General features: G+C 56.7%; 1 protein-coding gene and 1 pseudogene across 2 annotated transcripts; one reads left to right on the top strand and one right to left on the bottom strand.

The window, feature by feature from the left end:
- Positions 1 to 605: 605 nt before the first annotated feature.
- KRT7 (keratin 7) lies at positions 606 to 16663 on the bottom strand. Of its 2 annotated transcripts, none has more exons than XM_070621386.1 (10): positions 15784 to 16663; positions 14055 to 14799; positions 12562 to 12773; positions 10461 to 10521; positions 9201 to 9296; positions 7576 to 7740; positions 6327 to 6452; positions 3849 to 4069; positions 1262 to 1296; positions 606 to 901 (listed from the first exon to the last, which is right to left on the bottom strand). In XM_070621386.1, the coding sequence occupies exons 2-10, from the start codon at positions 14376 to 14378 to the stop codon at positions 744 to 746; spliced, it is 1398 nt and encodes a 465-aa protein (XP_070477487.1). In that variant the 5' UTR covers positions 14379 to 14799; positions 15784 to 16663; the 3' UTR covers positions 606 to 743. The 2 variants fall into 2 exon arrangements, with proteins under 2 accessions (XP_070477487.1, XP_070477488.1); XM_070621387.1 differs by lacking the exon at positions 15784 to 16663 and adding an exon at positions 14885 to 14978.
- A 4479-nt stretch (positions 16664 to 21142) lies between these two features.
- Positions 21143 to 21727, top strand: LOC103558888 (thiol S-methyltransferase TMT1A pseudogene; annotated as a pseudogene).
- Positions 21728 to 22185: the final 458 nt, after the last annotated feature.

Raw genomic sequence — 22185 nt, 5'->3', positions numbered from 1 at the left:
AGAGCTCCCTACCAGAGATATAGACTCTGGGAACCCCCTCCCCCTACTCCCTCCCAAACACACACACATACCCCCTCCCACCGCCATCACCCCCCAGAATCCCAGACCCAGAGAGCTCCCTCCAGGGCCCCAGGCCCCGGCAGATCCAGCACCAGGAAGAGCTCAGGGCAGCTGGTCTGAGAGTTGGCTGGTCCACCCGAAACCCAGACCTGGGCAGCTGAATGTTTGTGGCCTTCTCACCACCCAGGAATGTCCTCTGGCAGCACAGGCATGGGGGGGAAGGGGGAGACAAACAGCCCTCCCACCCCCCTGAGTGGGAGAGGACTCCAGTGCTCACTTTCTGGCAGACGGAAAACTTCCCTGGGGCATTTCTTCAGGACATGAGTTGGGATTGGCCCCAGCCCTGGGAGGGGGCCAAGGTCTCACGCTGGATCAGAGCCAAGTTCTAGAGAGCAGCACCCCACTGTCACCAACGTGCCTTCCCAGTCCTCTGCACAAAGGCTTCCTAGCTATCAGAGCAGACCCTGTGTGCTCCAGGGCCCTTCCCCCACCACCCCCTTCCCCCAACCTGATGGAGCCAGGAGCCCAGGTGCCAGGCGCGGGGCTCGACTAGGCCTCAGAAAGAGGCTGCTTTATTGGAAGTTACTCTGACATCATTTTGCGGACTGCTTTGCAGCCTTGGGACCAGGGATGGGAGTCCTCCTGTGCGCAGACGGGGGTATGTGTCTCCTCACACCCAGGGCTCAGTTGCGGGTGCTCCTGCGGTTGGCAGATGTGGTCCCAATGGAATAGGCTTTGAGGACCCCCGGTCCCCCACCGCTGTAGAAGCTCAGGGCATTGCTGCCCATGGTTCCCCCGAAGGCCAGCCCGCTGCCAGCGCCGCCAGAAGAATTCACCACAGCTAGAAGAGAAGGGGGGGGCTCCGTCAGCACGAGGCCCCACCCAAGGCCCCATCCCTTCACTCCACCCCACCCTCCTGCCATAGCTGCCCCTCTCCCTACCCACCCCCACCTCCCCTTCCCACCACCCCGCCATGGGCCAGCCCAGAAGCCCCTGCTCCACGCATGCCCCCTGCCCCACCCTGCCCTCTTGCACAGCTTTCCTGGGCCATTGAGCCTGGCTGGATGGGAGCTCCAGGGCAGCTGCTGAAAGGGAAAGAGGCTCCTGGTCCCCACAAGGTGGGCCCTCCAGCCAATGCGGCATCCTATGGACCCAGCCCAGTCTGGACAGCACAGGGGCTGGGCCGCAGCCAAGGACTTACAGATGTTCACGGCTCCCACTCCATCTCCGGCCAACCTGGAGGCAGAGGAAAGACCTGTGAGAGCAGCTCTTCCCTCGGTGCCAAGCAGGATTGGTGTTCCTCCCTCCGTCCCCACACTTCGGGGGGGGGGGGGCACTTAGGCCCTCCCACCTACAGGTTACATGACCTTGGGCAACGTCCCAGGGCCTCCATTTCCTCCCCTACAAATGGGACTAACTCAGCACCAACCTCACAGGGGCGTTTGTGAGGGTTCAATCACATGATTTGCCTGAAGCCCTGGGCACACAGGATTCGATAAACGGTAGCCACTCTTATTATTTCTGTAGACGGCTGCCTCCCTAAACCAGATCATAAAATCCTCAAAGTGGGCTGTAGCTTACGGGTTCCTGTATCCCCAGCCCCTAGCATGAGGTCTGGCAGGTAGTAATTACTTAATGTGCGTTGAAATAATTAATGCATTGTTGACTGAGTGAATGCAGCTCCGGGACTGAGGAGGGAGGGGGAGGAAGCGGGTGGCTTTAAGCCGCCTGTGGGGCTGAAACAGGTCTTGCACTAGAAATTAAAAATCCATCTGAGACAGCTGGGTGTATTTGTTTTGTGACTCACAGACCCATTGTCACCGAGCCCTTGGCCTTGGGGAAGAGTTTACTCTGCGGGGGGGAGGGGAGACCTCACTTTGGTGGAGGGAGGGAGGGGAGCCCAGCTGGCCTCAGCAGCCCCAAGTCCAGGACAGGGGGGGAGCAAAGGCCAAGGGCAGGAGATGAGTATGCTAGGAAGCTTGGCGGCCCCTTGTTCAAATGACCCCGGCAAGTGCTGGGAGGTGCTGGCAGTTGTGGGTGGGGAAGGGAAGTCAGGTTGCAATCAGACAGCAATTCCATATGAGAATTTCTGTGACAATGACTAAAGAACTCAGCAGGAAGAGATCTGACATGTCTAAGGCCCTAGTGATTTGTGTGATTTTTCTTTTCTCATCCTAAATAAATATTTGCTTTGTGCCTAATTTCCTATTCGTAACTTTGCATTCTTAACAGAAGGTCCCCCAGTTGCGTGAGTTTCTAAGACCACAGATCCTAGACCTGCCCCTGGGACAGGCTGAGGGGTTAAGGGATATAAACAAGGTGTCCCTCCCCGTGTCCCCCAGAGGGGTGGATAGGATGGTCTCCTCTCAGAGAACCAGGATCTGAGCCCCAACGACAGCAACCTGGACCGAGATTAGACTTTCAGAGGGAATGTCTCGATTGCGGTGTAACCGTGGGCACGCCACTTGGCATCCCTGACCTTCAGCCCCCTCATCTGCCCATGGGAGGAAGTGGATCAGGCCCCACTCTAAGGGTCCCTCGGCTCTGATTCTATGAGGAAGAGAGGGCACACATTTCCAAGAAAGTGGGCCCCGTGCACCTGTGGTGGAGGGAAAAGCCCTCCTCCAACTGGCTGCGACAGTTGGGTTCTGGGGCGGCCCCGTGCCCCAGCTCAGCTGCTCTCTCTTCCCAGAGGCCTCTGATGTTCAATTCCTCTTCCCACAAAGACTGGGTGCCACCCAGGTAGGGGACAGGTCAACTGCAGGGGCAGAGACCCTTCCTCCTCCTTCCCCCTCTCAGATCCTGCTGCTGCGCTTCTTCCCTCCTTGCCCCCAGCGTCCAGGCACTCTGCTTCCAGCACTCCCTCGTTCCCCGCTTCCTTTGAGGACTCCCTCCGTAAGCTCAGCATTTCCCGAAGGCAGGTGACTGATCTCCAGTGCCTCCTCTGCAGATCTGCACATCTCAACCCCTCTGCAAGCTCCCTGAGGGCAGAATCGTGTCTTACACATCATCCATCTCCGTGTTGGGTTCTAACAGGCCAAGCCATGAGGAGGCCTACTTCCAAGCCTGCGTCCACGCTGTTCCCGCTTGCCCTCCTCAAATCCTAACCTTCTCCCAAGGCTCAACTCAGAAGCCTTGTCTGTTGACTGAATGAACCAATCACCCATCAAGGTAAGACTGAAGGCCTGCCCCCACAGACAGAGTGCCAGTCTCTCAGGAAGAATTCCCTGTAAGGACCCTGCCCAGCCTCCTCTCCAACTGCAGGTGAGTATGCGAATATCTGTGGGGACAGGGGGAAATTAACCTCCTCTACCACATTCTGGCAATACCACTCGACTTAGCACTCAGCTACGTAGCAAGAAGCAGCCCGGCTCGTGGAAGATGCTTGGACCAGGAGCAGCAGGGCATGACTGCACACTGGCCCTGTCTCCTCACTTAATAAAATGAACCACGGTGTCCCCTCTGTAAACTAGGGAATAGACAGCACCTGACCTGCTTACCTGAATGTGTTCTGAGGATCAAATGATGACCCTGCTAATGGCCACACACATGAAGGGGCTGTTATTACTTCAACTTTCCCACTGAGCTTTATGCCACATGGTCTTTCCCTCCAAAACGTCATCTCGTCAAGGGCAAGGAAGCAAGCATCAGTGGTACCCTCCCTGCATTTCCCACCCTCCGGTCCCTGCAGAAGAGGGTACACAGGAAAGGCTGTGGGTGGGTGAATGTCAAGCCCCAGACCCCCCTGAGCCCCAGAAGGATCTCCTTCCCGGCCTCCGTGTCCTCACCGGCTCTCCTCGCCCTCCAGCAGCTTGCGGTAGGTGGCGATCTCGACGTCCAGGGCCAGCTTGACGTTCAGGAGCTCCTGGTACTTCCGGAGCTGCCCGGCCATGTCCTGCTTGGCGCGCTGCAGGGCGGCCTCCAGCTCCTCCTGCTTGGTGTGTGCATCCTTGAGGGCCAGCTCTCCACGCTCCTCAGCCTCGGCAATGGCAGCCTCCAGCTTGGCACGCTGTGGGCAGCGGTGGAGCTGTGAGCCAGGGGCAGGCCTCACCAGTCACTGCCTTCCTGCCTCCCCATCCTGCAGGGAGCACCTGGGCAACCTGTTTACAGTGGCTTCAGTGGCAACAGCCTACTCCCCAAGCTCCAGGAAGCCCAAGGGTTAAAAACATGGGTTTGCTCCTTGATGCCTAGGTTCCAGTTCAGTCTCTACCACTTACTAGCTATGTGACCTTGGACCGATCTAACCCTTCTAAGTCAAAACGTCCTCTTTTCTGAAACAGCAATAATCAGTGTCTACCTCACAGGGATACTGCAAGGATTAAATGAGGAAATATGCAAGTCCTTGGCACAGTGTCCAGCATACAGGAAGTGCTTAAACGCCATCATGATCACTCTTATTAATAAATGCTTTTATGATTTACAAATGCGCAGCCCCCCACTCCCCAGCCGCAGGAGCTCCAGGGCCAAAAGATCCTAGTTGAGTCCCCAAATCTCAGGCAGCTGACAAGAACCAAAAGCCACCTTCAAAACAGGGAGCAGTTTGGAACGAGCCCAGAACAGGGGGACTCAGAGGAGAGACGCTGCTTGGAACATCCAAACCCAAAATGCACAATCAACGGCGCCCCGGTTTGGGCCAGAGCGGTCGATTCACAATGGACCTGAACAGCAGCTGCCACTTCCTGCCCAGCTGCAGCATCCCTCTGTTCATCCCCCACCACCAGGAGCCCGGGACTCCCCTTGTTCAGCTCAGAGGGCTGCCATCCCCATCCCATGGCCCACTGCTTCCCCTCCTTCCTTCTCACCCACCCTCCTCTGCCCTCGATCCTCTCCCACTCTGCCCCTCTGCCCAGTCCTTCCAGTCATGCCAGGAGGCCCTGTCATGCTCTCTGCCCCTTCCCTGCCTGTACCCTTCCCGGTCACACTGGTGCCCCCTTGGCCAGGGCCATCCCACTGCTTCTGGGCCCCTCAACGGTGGTAGACACCCTAACTCTGGGGCCTGGCTCTGCGCTGCTGGGTGAAAGGAGAACCAGATGTGGCAGAAGCTGCAGGATTTGGGAAGCCGCCATTCATTATTCTGTGCCTCCCCTCCCGGCCTGGAAGCTGGCTCGCTTCGCCGGTGATTCATGGCCCTGCATCTGGGCCAGGAGGCCGCCTCCGACCTCAGGTAAACAGGCCTGCAGGGCTCCAAGGGGAGGACATTTCTGGTAAATCACCTCCACATCCTCTCCCCGCAGCTCATCTGGTAATCAGCTCTGTGAACCTGCCACACTGGTCACCTCCTCTCCCTCCCCACTGCAGACACCTGCCCAGGCTCAGCTGCCCCGTCCACCCCCATGCCTTGGCCAAGGGACCCTTCCCTCATCAACACCCCCCACACCAGCTTCACAGCACATCCTCCCCTCAATGTCTCATCTGAGACCTGTGTCCCTAGCACGTGCCAGGTGCTGGAAAGGGAGGAGCAGCGAACCAGACAGACCAGACAGGGTCCCTGCTCTCAAGGCATTTTTTTCTATTCCAAGTGCAGGTGGAGTACAGCCAACAACTCAGTTAATACAGCAGAAAATTTCAAACAGTGATCGGTGCTTCAGGGAACTTCAGACAGACTGCTGAGAGAGTGGCTGGGTGGTTGAAGAAGCCATCTCTGGGAAGGGGTCTTTTGTCCCAAAGCCCATGTATGCGAAAGGGGTAGCCATATGCAGAGCTGGGAGAACCACATTCCAGGCAGAGGGAATACCACGCGCGTGCAAAGGCCCTGAAGCATGAACACGCTCAGCAAATGCAAGTCCCACGAAGCAGTCTGGTGCGGCTGGAGACAGCGACAGAGGGAGGGGTGGGAAGTGAGGTCAGAGCATGGGACGGGGCCTTGTGAGCCACAGTGAGGGTTTCTGCTGGCCTCTGCCCCCCAGCTCCCCACGGAGTGTGAGCCCCCAGGTACAGCACACTGCGCCCCGAGCTAGGTACAGGAGAGTGCTCAGTACCCATCTGATAATAAATGGCGGTTCTTCTCTGGCCAGCCAGCCCGAGGCTCCCTCCACAGGCTCTGTGCCCAGCTAGGACTCCTGTCCTCCCTTGGGCCTGAGCCAGGACCTGGCCAAGAACATTCTATCTTGGAGATCTCACGAGTGGGCCCGAGAGACTTGAGCGGCACCAGCCTTCTGCACCCGCAGAACGTATACCCTCGCCCCAGCCTCCTGCTCCTCATCCTCAGCTGGCTGCCCTTCACACGTCCCAAGACACAGAGAGGAACAAGGAGGGCTTGTCCCCACCTGGTTCTTGGTGTTGTCGATCTCTGCCTGCAGCCTCTGGACGGCCCGGCTCATCTCGGCGATCTCGTTCCGGGTGTTCCGGAGGTCGTCCCCGTGCTTCCCAGCCTGGGCCTGGAGGGTCTCAAACTGGAGGGGCCATACAGCGGGGGCGGGCAATGAGGATAGGTGACTCGTCCCTCTCCCCATCCAAGGGAGGCCCCAGGTTCCGCGTGATAAGCCCTCCTGGCTTATCTTCCCCGGGAGCGACCGTCTGACTCCCAGCAATCTTCATCCTGTGCCAGGAGGCCCGACTGCTGGGCAGGGGGATTCCGCAGGGGTTCCCTTTCCTCCCATCCAGAACAGGGAGGACAAGGCGGGCTTCCCGGGGCCCAGCTCCATTGTTCCTGGGGCTCTTCCCATTCCCCTCATGTCCAACCACACGGACAATCACCAGATGTCTGAGATCCTCACCTGTTAAACCACGCCCCCCACCCCATGTTAAAAATACACCTGTTAAAAACGTCAGCACCACCATTTCACAGATGAGGAGAGTGAGTCCCGAGGATGGAAGGCACTGCCCGAGGATCACACAGCAAGTCTGAGCCAGGTCTCCTTGCTGGCATAGCTGTGCCCTCACCCAGGCACTGTGGATGACTCGCCATCTCTGTGGATATCTGCTCTAGCTGCTTTTAAACCCTGCCTCAGGCTCCCTCCCCGAGAACACTGGCTTACCGCAGCACCCCCCGCCCATTCCCTCAGCACTTGCACGGTCAGCTCTCCTGCCTCCACACAGCACGTGCCGTGACGAAACCCACCTGGTCTGGAGACCCAGGACCCAGGATCTAGTCCCTGCTCTTCCATCTCCTAGCTGTGTGGAGTTAGGCAAATGAACTTCTCTGTGCCTCAGTTTCCACATCTATAAAATGGGGATAATAATAGTGCCTACGTAATGGCGTTGTTCTATGGGGTAAACGAGTCAACGCAGGTAAAACATGAGACATTTTGCTTGGAACGGAGGAGTTGTCAAACTTTAGCTATTATAATTTTTAGTCCACGTCCATTTCCTCCGCCCTGTCCCTCCATCTGGGCAGAGACCTAGCCTTCACATCCTCTTCTTCCCAGGACGCTGGAGAGCACCACAGACTTAACCACGGGTACCTGCCGGGAGAGTGGGGCCCAGGCCTCAAGGCTTGAGACAGGGGAAGGAGGAAGGGAAGCTGCCACCCAGGACCCTGCCAGGAAGAGAAAATGTGCCCCAGAGGCCACGCACCTTGGTCTGGTACCAGGCCTCAGCCTCGGCCCGGCTGCGGTTGGCGATGTCCTCGTACTGGGCGCGCACCTCGGCGATGATGCCGTCCAGGTCCAGAGAGCGGTTGTTGTCCATGGAGAGGACCACGGACGTGTCCGAGATCTGGGACTGCAGCTCTGTCAACTCCTACAGCGACCAGGAAGAACGTCAGGACTTGGGGCCTGACCCACCCCCGTTCCCACGCCCACCCTGGGATCCCCCACACGCGGGGGAAAGAAAACTGGGGAAGAGGCCGGGGTGGGCCTAAGTCTCCTGGGAGAGAGGGGCACAGACCCCACACCTGCTGAACAGCTCTGCCCCCCCGGTCCCCCAGGAGCCCATCAGTAACTTCCCATATAAAAGAGCCTGGTGGGGTCACAGCAGATGAAGAAGTGACAGAATGTGGGGAACTATGAAGGCTCCTAGCTGCGAGGGGCTCTTGAAGCATGAGCTCTGTTGTGAAGGGGGTCAACAGGGAGTGGGCAAAGTAAGCCATACTCCACCCTCAAGCGGAAAACTCTGGAGCCTTGGAAAGTGGTGATACGGCTGTATTTACACACAGGGAAATATATCCACGGCATATGCTACATGAAAAAAGGTATGATTCTATTTTTATTAAAATATACATTTCTATATCTCCATGTGTATATATGCACAGAAGAAGTCCGAAAAAGTAGATGCTAAGATGGTAAGAGCAGGTATAGGTGGTCTGTTTCAATTTTATGCTTTACTTAATTTTCCGGATTTTTTGCAATGAGTAGGTATTGCTTTCATAATGAGAGGAAAATAATTTTATATATACACATACACATATGTACATATACATACATGTATATACACCATGTGAGAGACCTATGGAGACCTGCAGTGAGATTAGAAGAGCCAGAAGTCAGCCTCAAGGATCCAGCCCCTGAAGTTCACACACGTGGAAGTTCACTCCAGGGGCTCACAGAGGCTGGATATTCAGGCAAAGACTGGACTGGAGAGATCTGAGACCTGTCCTGTCATTAGCCTCACATGTGCTTATATCCCAGACCAGCCCCGCCAGAGGACTGGCCACCAGATCTTTTCCTACAGCCAGAGACTCACACTGATGGGAGCAAAGAGGTTTTTAAATCGCCATGAGAGAAAAGAGCTGGAAGCCCAGGGCAGGGCCAGAGGAGAGGGGCAGACAGAAGGGGATGGGAGGGGCAGCCACCCAGCCAGTCCCTCTGGGTGTAAACTCTTGGGCACTCCAGTCTCTCCCACCTTGGGCTGCCCTTGCCCGCCTCATCCAGCTCGCCTTTGAACTCTGTCACGGCCAAGGACCCCTCAACCTCCTCCTGGTTCCTTTCAGCCCCTCTCCGTCCTCCTTCCTGACAAATGGTCATCCCACGTCTCTGGAAGGCGATCCTGACCAACCCCACCCTGCTCTGCTGCCCCCAGCTCCTCCTGAATTCCTTGCCCATCATGGATTGCAGAGTCCAGGAAGGATAAAGAGCTGGAAAAATGCCCACACACACATACCCAACACACACCCAGACCGGCCCAATGCAGGGGCTGGACCAGGTGGCCCCCTGGTTAGGACACGTAGGACGTGACGTGTCTCCCACCCCCCAAGTCCTCACCATCTCACTGAGAGTCTTGAAGAAGTTGATCTCATCATTCAGGGCGTCCACCTTGGCCTCCAGCTCCACCTTGTTCATGTAGGCGGCGTCCACGTCCTGGTGGGGGGGGGGGGGGATGGTGAGAAAGAAGAGAGGGACACCATGCCCTCAGTACATGGAACATTTAGCAGGGGTGAGAGCAAGCCAGCACTGTCAGACCCACAGAGCCAAACACCACTGCCCTACCAAGAAGCACACAGTTTCTCCAGGCTGCCTGGCATGCTGAAGGCAGGAAGTTCCCTCCACTGGACCCTCCCAGGCTGCGTGGTGGACACCGTCTCCCTGCATCCTCAGGACCAGAGCCCGGAGCAGCCTGAAGCCCCAAACCTAGCACTTTACCAGTTCCTAAAGGCTTTGGTGTTTTGGACACACCCCTCACTCTGCCACCTACTAGCTATGTGACCTTGAACAAATCAACTCAGTGAGCCTCAATCAGGAGAGCACAGAACCATCAGACTCCAGGACGCCGCTCCCAGAGATGGGACACCTCAAGCCTAAATGTTCAACTTGCAGCATGGGTGACTCTGCGACAGGCGGGCCGCGGCTGACCCCGCAGGTCCGGAAGATGCTCGGGCCCCTTCTGGCCACGCTTTCCTGTGGATAAACTCCTGTACACAGGGCCTCTTTCCTCCTCCCAGCCCTCGGGCCGTGTTGTGTTCATGCGATGGGCCCAGAACACTGAGCTGCTCAGTGAGTGTGCGCTGAATCAGAATCTTAAGTCAAGCCCCTCTAAGATCTTCCTAAGGCCTTCCAACCTCGGCTTGCACATCTCCAGGGACCGGGAGCTCACTCTGCCTCAAGGCCACCTGTCCCCTTCACTCAGTACATATTTCAGGTCTGCGATTTGCCACCTTTGTTTGTAATGACATGTTCTGATTGTGATAGAGCATTTCGTTATTCAGGGTTGAAATCTCCTTTTCTAACCTCCATCCTTTGGTCTTAATTCTAACCCCTCCAGGCCCAGAAACAAGTCCAGTGACTCACCAGACACACACACAAATGCACACTCACACATGCACACACATACACACACAAGACAGGCAGTGCTATACGGGCCTGGCCTCCAGACCGCTCCTCTCCAAGCCCATTGCTCCCTTCTTGTAGTCCCCAGGTCAGACCTTGGCCACAGGCCCCTACTGGCTGCTCAGGCTGGAGAGCCACGTGGTCCCATCCCATGAGTTTTCAGACAACGTCCTCACCCCGCCTGTCAGGCCCCCTCACCTTTTTCAGCACCACGAACTCATTCTCAGCAGCCGTGCGACGGTTAATTTCATCTTCATACCTGCAGCAGAGGAGGGGGCGTGGTGCTCAGGCAACTTGGCCTCCAGCCCCCCTCCTGTGCAGGTGTGAAAATCTGCCCTGCATCGCCTTCACCCCCTCCTTAACGACACACCTGAAAAAACAGGTGTCAGCTGGGAAAGCAACTAGCCCCGACTTCTCCATGTGGCTCTTCCCAAGGCTTTTGAGTCTTGGCGTTGGGTGGGGGTGGGGGAGCAGGGACCGTGTGAATTAAAGGACAAAGACTGCATATACTGGGAGCAAGAAAGCAAATAATAGTGACCATGTTCATGGACCGCTTCGCGTGGGGCCTGCCCTGCACGCGCTTCCGGTGAGCTGGTCATTTCATCCTCACAACAAGCCCGTCACCACACAATGGCACTGGGATTCCCAGGGGAGGGAACGGAGGCAGAGAGGCAGGGAGATCTGTGCAGCCACTAAGCTGCTAAGTGGCAAAGCCCAGACGTGAACCCTGGCCGTCTGACTCAGGCCTGTGTCTTAACCGAGACCTAATCCCACGCCCTGAGGGTGAAGACGGGGCCTGAAGGGAGGACCCTCGTGGAGTCGGGAAGGGGGATCCCCAAAGTCCTGGAAGAACCAGGCCCCAACTAGGTGGTCTAGCCCCTTCCCTATCCCACAGTGCCCCTCATCGCTCTTTCTCCCAAGGAGCCAGTCCCACCCAGAGGAGGACGCAGGACACGGAGCAAGAGAGCACCTGGGCCTCACCCAGTATTTATTTGAGGACTTTTTTAAAAAAGGTATTGGAAACAGGAACTCAGCAGTGCCCAAAAGCTGCTGGAGACCAGCAGGGGCCACATGGGGCGACTACAGTGGGGAGCAGGATGCTCCAGGCAGAGCCCCTGCCGGAGCCCAGACTCCCAAAGTCCCACTCCCCCAGGTCCTACGGAATAGTGTGGAAATACCTTCATCATTCCACCCTGCCCGGGCGGTGCCGCTGGGCTCAGAGAGAGCACAGGTGGGAGCTCTCTGGGCAGCTGCACCCAGGGCTCCTCCCCATGCCCCTTCCAGCCCAGAGCTCAGCCTGGCTCCAAGGGAAAGTACTCTGTGGGCTCTGCGGTGGGGGAGCATGTGCTCACATACAGGCAAGTGAACGTGACAACAGGGATTCGCCGGCTGGCCCAGGCCTTCCCCGCCCTGCACCTGCCTGCTTCCACCTGCTGGGGTTCATCCCATTTGCTGCTGCCCTAGGGAAGGAGGGGGTGGGCACCCTCCACAGACACCTTTGCTCCTCCTCCAGTGAGAGCCAGTGTCCCTGCTCCGGCTGAGTCATGCAGCCCCAGGCAGAGCACAGAATTCACTCGCTGGCCCCGTGTCCACCGAGCAAGCAGGGACGCCAGGCTGGGGCCGGCCCAAGCCTCAGGCTTTGGTTTCTATTCAATGAGAAAAGAGCTCAGCAGGCACCTCAAAGTCCTCCCGGCCCCTGCACCCCCTGCTCTCCCTCACAGCCTCCTTTCTGGCTCCTGCCCTGACCAGACCCCCCTCAGCCTCGGCCACCGCTCCCATGGCTCACAAGGATCCTTCTCCTTCCTTGCTTCCCCCGACCTAAGTCAGCTCCACGTCGCCTCCCGGATGTCAGGGCCCAAAATTCAAGTGCCAGCTCTCCCAGGGATCTGCTGCGTGATCTCCACCAAGTCCCTGAACCTCTCTGAATAATTCCTCCTCTGAACAAAACGGAGTTGTTCTAGAATAATCTGTGAGGGTCGTGCAAGTTCTGAAGCACATCTCTCATAGGACACCTTCTGCCCTACGCTCTCTTGGGGCCTTGATCAGGCACCCAAAGGGAACAGTGCAGGTCAGGGCCGGGCGGAGATATTTCACGGGGAGGAAGCCAGGAGAAAAGACCAGAATGACTTAAAAACAGCCCCCGGGTACAAAAGAGGAGGAGAGACAGGGAATGTGCTGGTCGAGACCTTCCCTTCACGGAGTCAATGTTGTGACCCTAAGGGGCACTTGCAGAGAGGGGGCTGCAGAGGGGCACGCTGGCCCAGGGCGAGGGGCCCGCAGGGCGCACTGGGGACAGTACTTATTCTTGAAGTCTTCCACCAGGTCCTGCACACCCCGCAGCTCCACCTCCAGGCGGCCCCCGTCCATCTGAAGCCCCTCAAGCTGCTTCCGCAGGCCAGCAATCTGGGCCTCAAAGATGCCCGGGACACAGCTGCTCTTGGCCGACTTCTGCTCCTGCAGCAGCGCCCACTTGGTCTCCAGCAGCTTGTTCTGCTGCTCCAGGAACCGCACCTGGAAGGGAAAAATGGAGGAGGAAAGTCACAAGGTACAGACCATGCCAGTCACAGCAGGGTTGGGAGGGTCTCCAGGCACCCAGCGGAGCCCATGCTCCCACTGGCTGTTCTCCCAACCTGGGCCTCCAACCCATGGCCCTCTCCTCCAGGAAGCCCACCATGAACAAGCCTTTCCTCCACGACTCTCTATCTCAAGTGTTTAGAGTGTGAGCCGACTATGCAGTGCTTGTGCTAGGACCTCCTCCCTCCTGTGTTTTCCATCCATCGCAGGTGACTGCCCCACCTCCCTCTCTGAAGGGCTGCCCCCCCCCCCCAGGTCTGTGTCCTGGGCCTGACTCAGCCTCTCCCTTCAGGTTGGGACCTCCTCTCATCCTCTTTCAGTATCTTCTCTCCCCTTTCTCCAACGGGCCTCTGGACAGGGTGCGACAACCAAGTCCACGTAAAATGAGCACCTATTCTGTGCTCAGCCCTGTGCCCCGAAGGGACCCCAGGGAGCACCCAGGATGATGGGGGTGGGAAGCCAGCCTCCTCAAAACCAGCAACTCAGGGCAGCAGGCCGTGGGGGCAGCAGGAGAGAGCAGCTCCACAGCAGGGGGGGGGCATGGGCCTGGGAAGGACGCCCCGCCCGGTCTGAACAGTGGAGAGGAGGATGTGGGCCAGGAAGCAGAGAGGGACACAACGGCAGGAGAGGGGAGGCCTGGTCTATACTGGCAGGAGGAGGCCCTGGCCAGCCGGGCCGGATGGGCTAGCCCTTAGTTCCAGGCATAACCTCCCCCTGTCACCAAAGAGGACCAGGTTGGGGGGTAGTGTGGCAGGGAGCCCCCCTCCACCCTCCCTCCAGCCTTTTATTTCCAGTATTTGCCTAAATGTAGGTAGAATCTGAGCGGGGAGGGCGGGGCGCCTCAGCTGGGAAGGGCAGGTCGCTGCTCCCCCTTCTCTGACTCCAACAGCCCCCTCTCAGAGAAAGGGGCCTCCTTCAGCTCTGGAGCTCCCAGCCAAATACCCGTGAAGCCGCCTCACAGACTCAGCCAGCAGGGGCAGCCGGACAGACCCAGGCACACATTCTGGGAGGAAAAAGCGGGGCAATCTGGGCAGCTTGTTGGAAGACAGGGCTCGGAGACTGAGGGGGACAAAAGAGCCACAGGGTTCATGGAGAGGGGGAAGGTTCCCAGGAAGAGAGAACGCACGGGTGCTCCCAGCGCCCGCCCGCGTGCAGCCAGGTCTGGGGCGGCTGCTGTGGCCTGGAGCGGGGCTCGGGGCAGGGCGCTGGCCGGCTCACCTTGTCGATGAAGGAGGCGAACTTGTCGTTGAGGGTCTTGATCTGCTCACGCTCCTCCTGGCGCACCTGCTGGATGGAGGGGTCGATGTCCACGTGCAGCGGGGCCAGCAGGTTCTGATTGATGGTGACCTCGCGGATGCCGGCGCCCGCTGGGCCCGGGTAGGCGGAGCGCACGGCCACGCGCGGCCGCGAGGTGCCCAGGCCGTAGAGGCTGCTGCTGCCGAAGGCGCCGGGGCGCACGGAGCTCGGGCGCATCTGAGCGCCGCGCCCCGGGAAGGCGGCGGAGCGCGAGCTGAAGACTTGGGAGCTGAAGTGGACGGACATGCTGGCCGGATCAGCTGCACCTGGCGGCGGGCGAGAGGGACGGAACTCGCTGACCCCGGGAGACTCCGCCGCTTTTATCCGCTAGGCGCGGGCGGATCGGCTTGCACAGGTAGGGGCGGGGCTGGCCGCCGGCCACCTTTCTCTGCCCGCCCGCCCCTCCCCCCGAGGCCGCGCTTCCGCCCTCCACACCGCCCACCCCGCCGAGGCCCATGCTTGCGGTCCAAGCCGGAACCGTCCAGAGTTAGGAGGAGAACGTAGTCCCCCAGACGAGCTGATGCAGGCGGACACAGGGCGCGGTGGGAGACAGCGGTCCCGGGCGATGGGAAATGGGCTGTCAGGGAAGGCTTCCTGGAGGGGCTTGGGGAAGGGGTGAAGAATATCCAGATTCCCGAGGCCGGAGCAGAGATCAAGCGGTAAAAGCCTGGGGGAAGAGGTGGACAAAAAGTTCTAGTCCAGGAGTCAGCCCAGCCTCCCTCCCCGGGCTACTGAAAGTTAGAAAGGCATACTCTGCCTCCCCTCAAGTACAGCTCCTCCTTGAGAGTTCCGCTCAGTTCTTGAGAAATCTGACCCTAGGGTGGGCCTGGCCTAGCTGGTTTCCCTGGCCACATGCCCCTGCACCTAATTCCCATATAGAAACTAGGCTGCATGACGCATGACCCCACTTGTCGCCACTTTCCTGCCTGCTCCAATAGGCATCTGAGGCCCAGAGGCCCCATAGGAATGGTTACCCTGGGCCTGCACTTCCCCCACCCCCTTATCACATTCTTTTCCTCTTATTCTTTGTCCCTGTAGAGGAAGAGGACACCTGTGTGTATTTGGGAAACTTTGTGGATGTCTGTACACTTCTGTGTGCACACACTTGCAAGCCACTGGGCTTCACCGTGTGCACACCCTAGACATACACTGTGTGCGTGGCTGTGAACGTGCTTGTGTTCAGGGGAGAAGTCTGTGGATGCACTCTTTGTGTGCTTGTCTGTGCGTGTGCTTGCATTTGCACGCAAACGCTGCTCCCATCCCCCAACCCCTGCTGTTTCCTCTTGAAAGGTTCCCGGCTCTCACCACCTCCCCCACCTGAAGCCACCACCATCAGTCCCCACTGGATTCAAGCCCAGCCTAAGAGGGGGATCAACATTGTGCTGGGACAGGAACACGTGATGGAGACAGCTAAGTGCCGGCCTCACTTCCTAGGAGCCTCCAGCCACACGTGCCACACCCTCTGCACGGCCCTGCCCCAGCTCCCCAGACCCAGCTTGATAGAGGGGCAGCCTGAGGAGGCTTTGGAAAAGAGAGCTGACAGGCCTGTTGTCACCTTTAGCCCACCTCCAGCCCCGCCCAATGAGTTGGCCAGGTTGTTGGGGGCCCAGGTGGAGCAGGGTGCGAATGGAATGCCCTTCCTGGACTTCACCTCAGAAGGCTTTCCGGAGCTGGGAGGCTGCTACGTGCAGCGGCCCCTTCTCATGCTCTCCGTGGAGGCTCGGGCCCTCCTGGCCCTCTCCTCCATGGGGGTGTCAGGACATCTCAGGCCAGAGGCGGAAGGATGCCCGAGGAGACCTTCAGTGGTGTCTGCTGCCAGGGGGTGGGGGGGCACGCGGGTGCAGGTGTGAGAGAGAAGGGGATGGGGAGAGTTAACCTGGAATTCTCAGTTGTAGCTTGACGAGCATAAAGATTGCCTGGCCCTGTGATATTCACAGTCATGGGGGTCCCACTCCTCCCCCACCCCTAGCCCTAAGCAAGCCAAAGAGACCCACTGTTTAATTTTCACACACATGTACACGTTTATACACACACACATACAACCACATCACTCACATACATGCACACACACTACGTTACATAGACACACACACCATCTCGCTCACATGCACGGATACACACACACATGCACACCACATCTCACACACACTCTCTCTCTACCCCTTAGGGCTCATCCTCAACTCTTTCCCACTACAGAACCTCCCACCCCAGCCCCCTGCTCCTCCACCCCCAACTCCACGTTTTGCTGCTGGCCCCTCCCACCTGCAGCCCCCCACAGGGTCTGCTATGCTGCACCCACAGCAGGAGTTCCTCCTACCCCTCCCCTTCTCCTCTAGAGCCTGGCCTGAGAAATCTTTGGCAGGGTGCAGGTGACCTGTCTTATGGCCCTGGACAGGTCATTGTCCTTCCCTGGACCGTGGTTTCTTCACCAGACATGAAATCCCGGGTTTCTTGGTTGGAGGGAGCTGGGAGGACATTTCAAAGGAGAGAAAGTCTTTGGCTTTCCAGGCCCAGGCCTCAGCCTCTCTGTGAGCAACATTTCCCCATTCCAGGGCCTGTCCAGTATCCGCCCCTCGCTCTTTCATCCCCTCCCGGAAGCATTCCTGGCCGCTCTAGCCCTTGCCAGCCTCCTCCTGTCTCTCCATTCACAGGCCAGCGCCCTGAGCCCACTCGGTGCCAGGCCGCGCACAGAAACACCCCCTGGAAGTCTTCACGAGGAGCTGTCAGCAGCAAGAGGCCCAGGGTCAAGTTCCTGCCCCGCAAGCGTGCACAGTCCAGTGGGTCTTTAAACTCAGTCTCCCACCCCCCAGCCCGTGCTCTGCTGGCCTTACAGAGATCCCCTGGGAGATTCTGGGCAGAATCTTGAGATGAGTTAATCCCACAAAGCCCTTGCCTAGCCCAAGGTCTCACTCCCATCCCCACAGCGTTCTGTGACACACACACACACACCAAGTACACACTCACTCCTCCTCCCACTCCCTTCCCCTGCGCCCTCTGACCCAGCTCTGAATAAACGAGCAGCCGGGTCCTCAGCCCGGCAAGGCCTCCCTAACCCTGCTGGACCCCGCGTCCTGCAGGCCTCATGGACAGAACAGGTTGCTGCTCTCCTGAGAGGGGGATGACACTCTTTCTGGCTCCCTGCTACACTTGCACAACCATCACTCAGTGTCCGTCCCCGAAAACACGTCCTCCAATTCCTAAAGAAGAAAAAAGGCGTGATGTATTTTCATGATCTTGGAATTTGAATGCTTATAATTGCAACAAAAGCCATTTTACATTTCTGCGTGGAATGTAATACTTTAAAAAAAAGTCAAATGATGAAAGACAAGGAAGCAACATGTATGACAACCAACAGGCTACTCTCCTGAGCAGAGGAATCCATAAGAAAGATGAACCACGCGACAGAAACATGGGCGACGGACATGGGTAACGTGAGCTACGGCTCCGTCGTGCCCGCTTTCCCTGGGCCGGGCTCCGTTCTAAGCACTTTGCTGCTGTCAGGCTGTTCAGTTCTCAGGATAACCCTGCGGCATAGTGTGGGTGGTTACTCCCATTTTAAGAGAGGAGACTGAGGCACAACGAATTCAAGTAAGTGGCCCAGGGTCACACAGCTAGTCTGCAGAAAAGCCAGGATTTGGACCTTCGTAGTTTGAACCACTAGATTGCTTACAGAAAAAGAAAAGAAAGAAAGGAAATTAAATAGCAAATATGAAAAAGGTGCTCAGCCTCGCTCAAAGAAATGCAACAAGAATAGCAATGAAAAGCCATTTTCACCTGTCAGGTAGTCAAAGACTAATGAGTTTGGTGGCAGTATTGGCTGGTGTGTGGGTAAAGGAAAGTTTTGTCCCTTGTTCATGGGGTCATCGATTGGCGCGTCCTCTTTAGAGGGCAAGTCGGCGGTACTGTCGGGGCCGGGGAAAATCACCTTACTTCCCTTCTTGTGTTCTTATGGCTGGACTAATAATGAAACTGACACAAGACCAGCTTAACAGGAGAAAAACCCAGTTTAATATGTACGTATTGGGGACCATAGTGAAATGATGCTCAGAGAGTAAAGGAAGCAGGCAGTATATATCTCTTTTATACAAAATAAGAATAAATTTGTGAAGAATCGACAGGACAAAGAATCTTAGATTTGAGGTACGTGGTTAATGAGGACCTTAAGCAGAGTTTAGGCTGGAGGCAGTGAATGAGCAGGGTTTGCTTATGCAGCTTCTCGGCCCTGAATCCCCAAGCCCTGGGGATAAGGATGCCGGGAGAGCACCTGTCACACGGGAGATGTATTTCCTGTGACAGGAGGGTCAGAGTGCCCTTTTTGCTTCTCTGGTAACTTTAATTCAAAATAATCAATATGCCATTGTGGGATATTTGGGGGTGGCCTGCCCTGGGCCCCCACAATGGCTATCAGAATTGAAGACACGTGTCCTTACCTCAGTAAACAAAGCAAATTAAATGAATCCACTTGTCCTTGTCCAAGTACTTCCACTGCCAGGAACTCATCCTAAAGATGCTCTCACCAAAAGTGCACATGTACGTGTGGTCCCTGCTGCCATTATTTTATATTTGTGAAAAACAGAAAGCAACATATATGCCCGTCAATGGGAAGTGATTAGATGAATTAAGCTACATACATTCAGAGGAATGGTACTTATTGAAGAGAATAAGATCTTTTATTTACTGATTGAGTTTTTACCTTTATATATTGATTGCACAAATCACTATCGTTTTGAAAAGCCTGTGAGGCTCCTGCCGTCCAGCTATACCATGTCTACCTGCTCCCTGTGGCTGGTCCCTGCTGGCCCATGGTCACCTCCTGGCCACACCCTTTGGCTCACCAAGGACTCTGGCCCTGGTTCCTGGTGCCCATCTCCCCCCTGGCAGCCTCATTCTCCCTGGAGAGGACCCGTCCCGCATCTTTGCCTGATCCTTTCTTAGCTCCTCAAGCCCAGTGACTTTCACCTCCCACCTTTTTCTCTTGTCTCTGCCCGTGGCCACACTCTAGACCCTAAACTGCTTGTCTCTGGAGTCTTCAACTCTGCTCTCACACTACAAGACCGTTCATGACTCCCTGTCTCTCAGCAGATGGGGTCCTCAGCCACACCAGCATCCTCAGCCCGGAACCCGACTCTTCTGTTTCTCCCCACCCACCACCCTCCTTCACGCTTTCTTCCCAGCTTAGACCGCTCGCTCTCTGACCCCTTACCCTTCAGTCTCCTCCACCTGGGTAAACCCGCAGCCCTGTTCAGCCTACACACTGAACTTCTCTGCTTGAGCTCTAAACAGCAGAGCCCCAGGGAAGAAAACCATACCCTCAAGATCTGGTGTCGCCACCCCGTCCCAGTCCCCAGGCTCAGCTGCATCCTCTTTGCTACTGGACACTTCTCTCTGCCCTTGGTTTGAAAGCTCTCCTGGTCTTTTTGTTGTTGGTGTTGTTTGTTTGTTTGTTTTTTGAGGAAGATTAGCCCTCCGCTAACTACTGGCCAGTCCTCCTCTTTTTGCTGAGGAAGCCTGGCCCTGAGCTAACATCCGTGCCCATCTTCCTCTACTTTATATGTGGGATGTCTACCACAGCATGGCGTGCCAAGCGGTGCCATGTCCGCACCCAGGATCCGAACCAGCGAACCCCGGGCCACCGAGAAGCGCAATGTGCGAACTTAACCGCTGCGCCACTGGGCCGGCCCCCAGCTCTCCCGGTCTTGCAAGGCTTCTCTACTCTCTTCTTCAGTGAGAAAGTCAAGGGTATCTTGATTCCTTCCCCCGCCCAAACTCACCTCCCCCCAACCCTGTCTCCCTCCAGGCTCTGAGGCCAGACCTCCTCTCCACCTGTGCCCCGGACGCCAGCCTCTGCCCCCTCCTCAGATATCGTATCCATTCATTGGTCACCACTGCCTGATACTGTCACCCTGTCTGTCTCCCCTCCCCCTGACTGCCTTCCCGTCTGCCTGCACGCACTTTCACTGGAGCTGTGGAGGTAGACGCCAGACGTCAGCGGGCGAGGCTTGAATGGAGTGAGGAAGTGGAAAGAGTGAGAGCCAACTGCAATTTCTCATGAACTTTCGCAGGCAGAGAAAGCGAGATGGGCAGTTAGCTGGAATGGAAAACAAGATAAAGGAAAGGATTACTGCAGGATAAAGAGACTTGAGCATGCGGGTTGGTGGAGGCAAAGGAGATAGACCCTAAGGAGAGGTGTTAAATATGAGAGAAAGAGAAAGGGGAGCTAATTAATGGAGCAAGGTTGAGGGTGGGGGTTAAGAACCCAGGAGGGGCCAGCCCGGGTGCAGAGGAGAAACGCCCCACATCTGTGGCAGGAAGGAGCCAAGGGTGGACGAGGAGACACACCTTCAAAGGTGGGCAGAGGAAGCCAGTTCAGAGAAGTTTCTACAGACTCTATGAGAATGGCCATTTCTGCTTCCAGGGGTGATAAAAACAACATTTTGTGGGGCTGTTCTGACCAAAGTCTCTGCCGCTGGTCCTCCTGCGCACGCACATTCTCTGGTCTCAGACTAGCAGAGACCAGCAGCCTCAGGGAAACCGTAGAGCTCCAGGGTGAAAGGGGTCTGCTGGACTCAGACTGCCGCTTCCTAGCCACACGGCCCTGTAGCTAACCTCTGTGAGACTCAGTTTCTTCTTCTGTAAAATGGGGAATCAACAGTGTCTATCCCGTGGGCTTTTTTAAGTACTGAGGAAGATAATGTATAGAATGTGCTTGAAGACTCAATAGACGACGTTGTTGAAGTTACTGTGGCGGACCGTCATTGGAACGTCAGCTCTGCTCTTGGCGATTCCTATCTTCTCTTTTCTGGTGGGAGCCCAAGGAGACTGGAACTTGAGACACCACCTCCCTTGATTTGTCCCTCATTTGGTGACTCTGTGCTCCCGGGGAAGTCTACAGGGTCTTACATTACCCGCGGTGGTGCTGCCACCCCCCACCCCACTCCCAACCCCCCATCCCCATGCTTCTGCCTTCTTTCCTGCACACTACCAGTCCTCACCCACCTTCTCTTTCTGGCCATATGCATCCCGGCATTTCCCATATACCTGTGAACTTTCTGGGCTTGTGGAATAGGATATGTAAAATATGGTTCCCCCGCTTCTTGGAGAGGTTCACGGTGACGTACAACGAACAGATGGCCAGCAAGAAGCGGGAGCTCTTCAGCAACCTGCAGGAGTTTGTGGGATCCTCCGGGAAGCTCTCCCTGCTGGAAGTGGGCTGTGGCACCGGGGCCAACTTCAAGTACTACCCGCCTGGGCGCAGGGTGACCTGTATTGACCCCAACCCCAACTTTGAGAAGTTCTTGATCAAGAGCGTTGCCGAGAACCGACATGTGCAGTTCGAGCGCTTTGTGGTGGCTGCCGGGGAGAACGTGCACCAGGTGGCCGATGGCTCCGCGGACGCGGTGGTCTGCACCCTGGTCCTGTGCTCTGTGGAGAACCAGGAGCACATCCTCCAGGAAGTGCGCAGGCTGCTGAGGCCGGTGAGTGAGGGGGGAGGGGGAAGAGACCCATCTTCACTGCGCACTAAGCTGGACACCTGTGGGCTTCAGACACAGCGCTCACTAAGGGTGACCTTGGGCAGGTGACTCCACTCATTCCTTTGTTCATTTCATTATTCAACAAACATTTAGAGAATGTTGACTACGTGCAGCTACACAGTATTCCTGGGGAGAGAAATTAGTCTCAGAGAGGTTAAATGCCTTTGCACAAAAGCACATAGCTCACAGAAATGGCAGAGACACACCTAAAATTCAGACGCCTGAACCTCTGGGTTAAGAAGATCCAGGGAGCTCACCATTATCCAGCTCTGGCCGCTTCCAACCTGGTGTCTCTAAGTCCCATCCCAGAGTCCAGTTCTCTAAAGATGAGAACAGTGAGCCCCCACGGGGCATGCCAGAACATCTCCCTTCTCCAACAAATGAGAACTTGTGAGTACGGGGACAGCCATCTTTATTTATGCATATGTTCTTCAGTTTTCACATGGGCGCCTCAGGAGTTAGCTACACACCATTCTCTAGGGCTTTTCTCTAGTAGAAAAATGAAAAGGTCTGCTGGGACA

Source organism: Equus przewalskii, chromosome 5 (genome assembly GCF_037783145.1).
Source record: "Equus przewalskii isolate Varuska chromosome 5, EquPr2, whole genome shotgun sequence".
Lineage (NCBI taxonomy): Eukaryota > Metazoa > Chordata > Mammalia > Perissodactyla > Equidae > Equus > Equus przewalskii.
The sequence above is the reverse complement of the archived record's forward strand: the minus strand, read 5'-3'. Positions and strand labels throughout refer to the sequence as shown.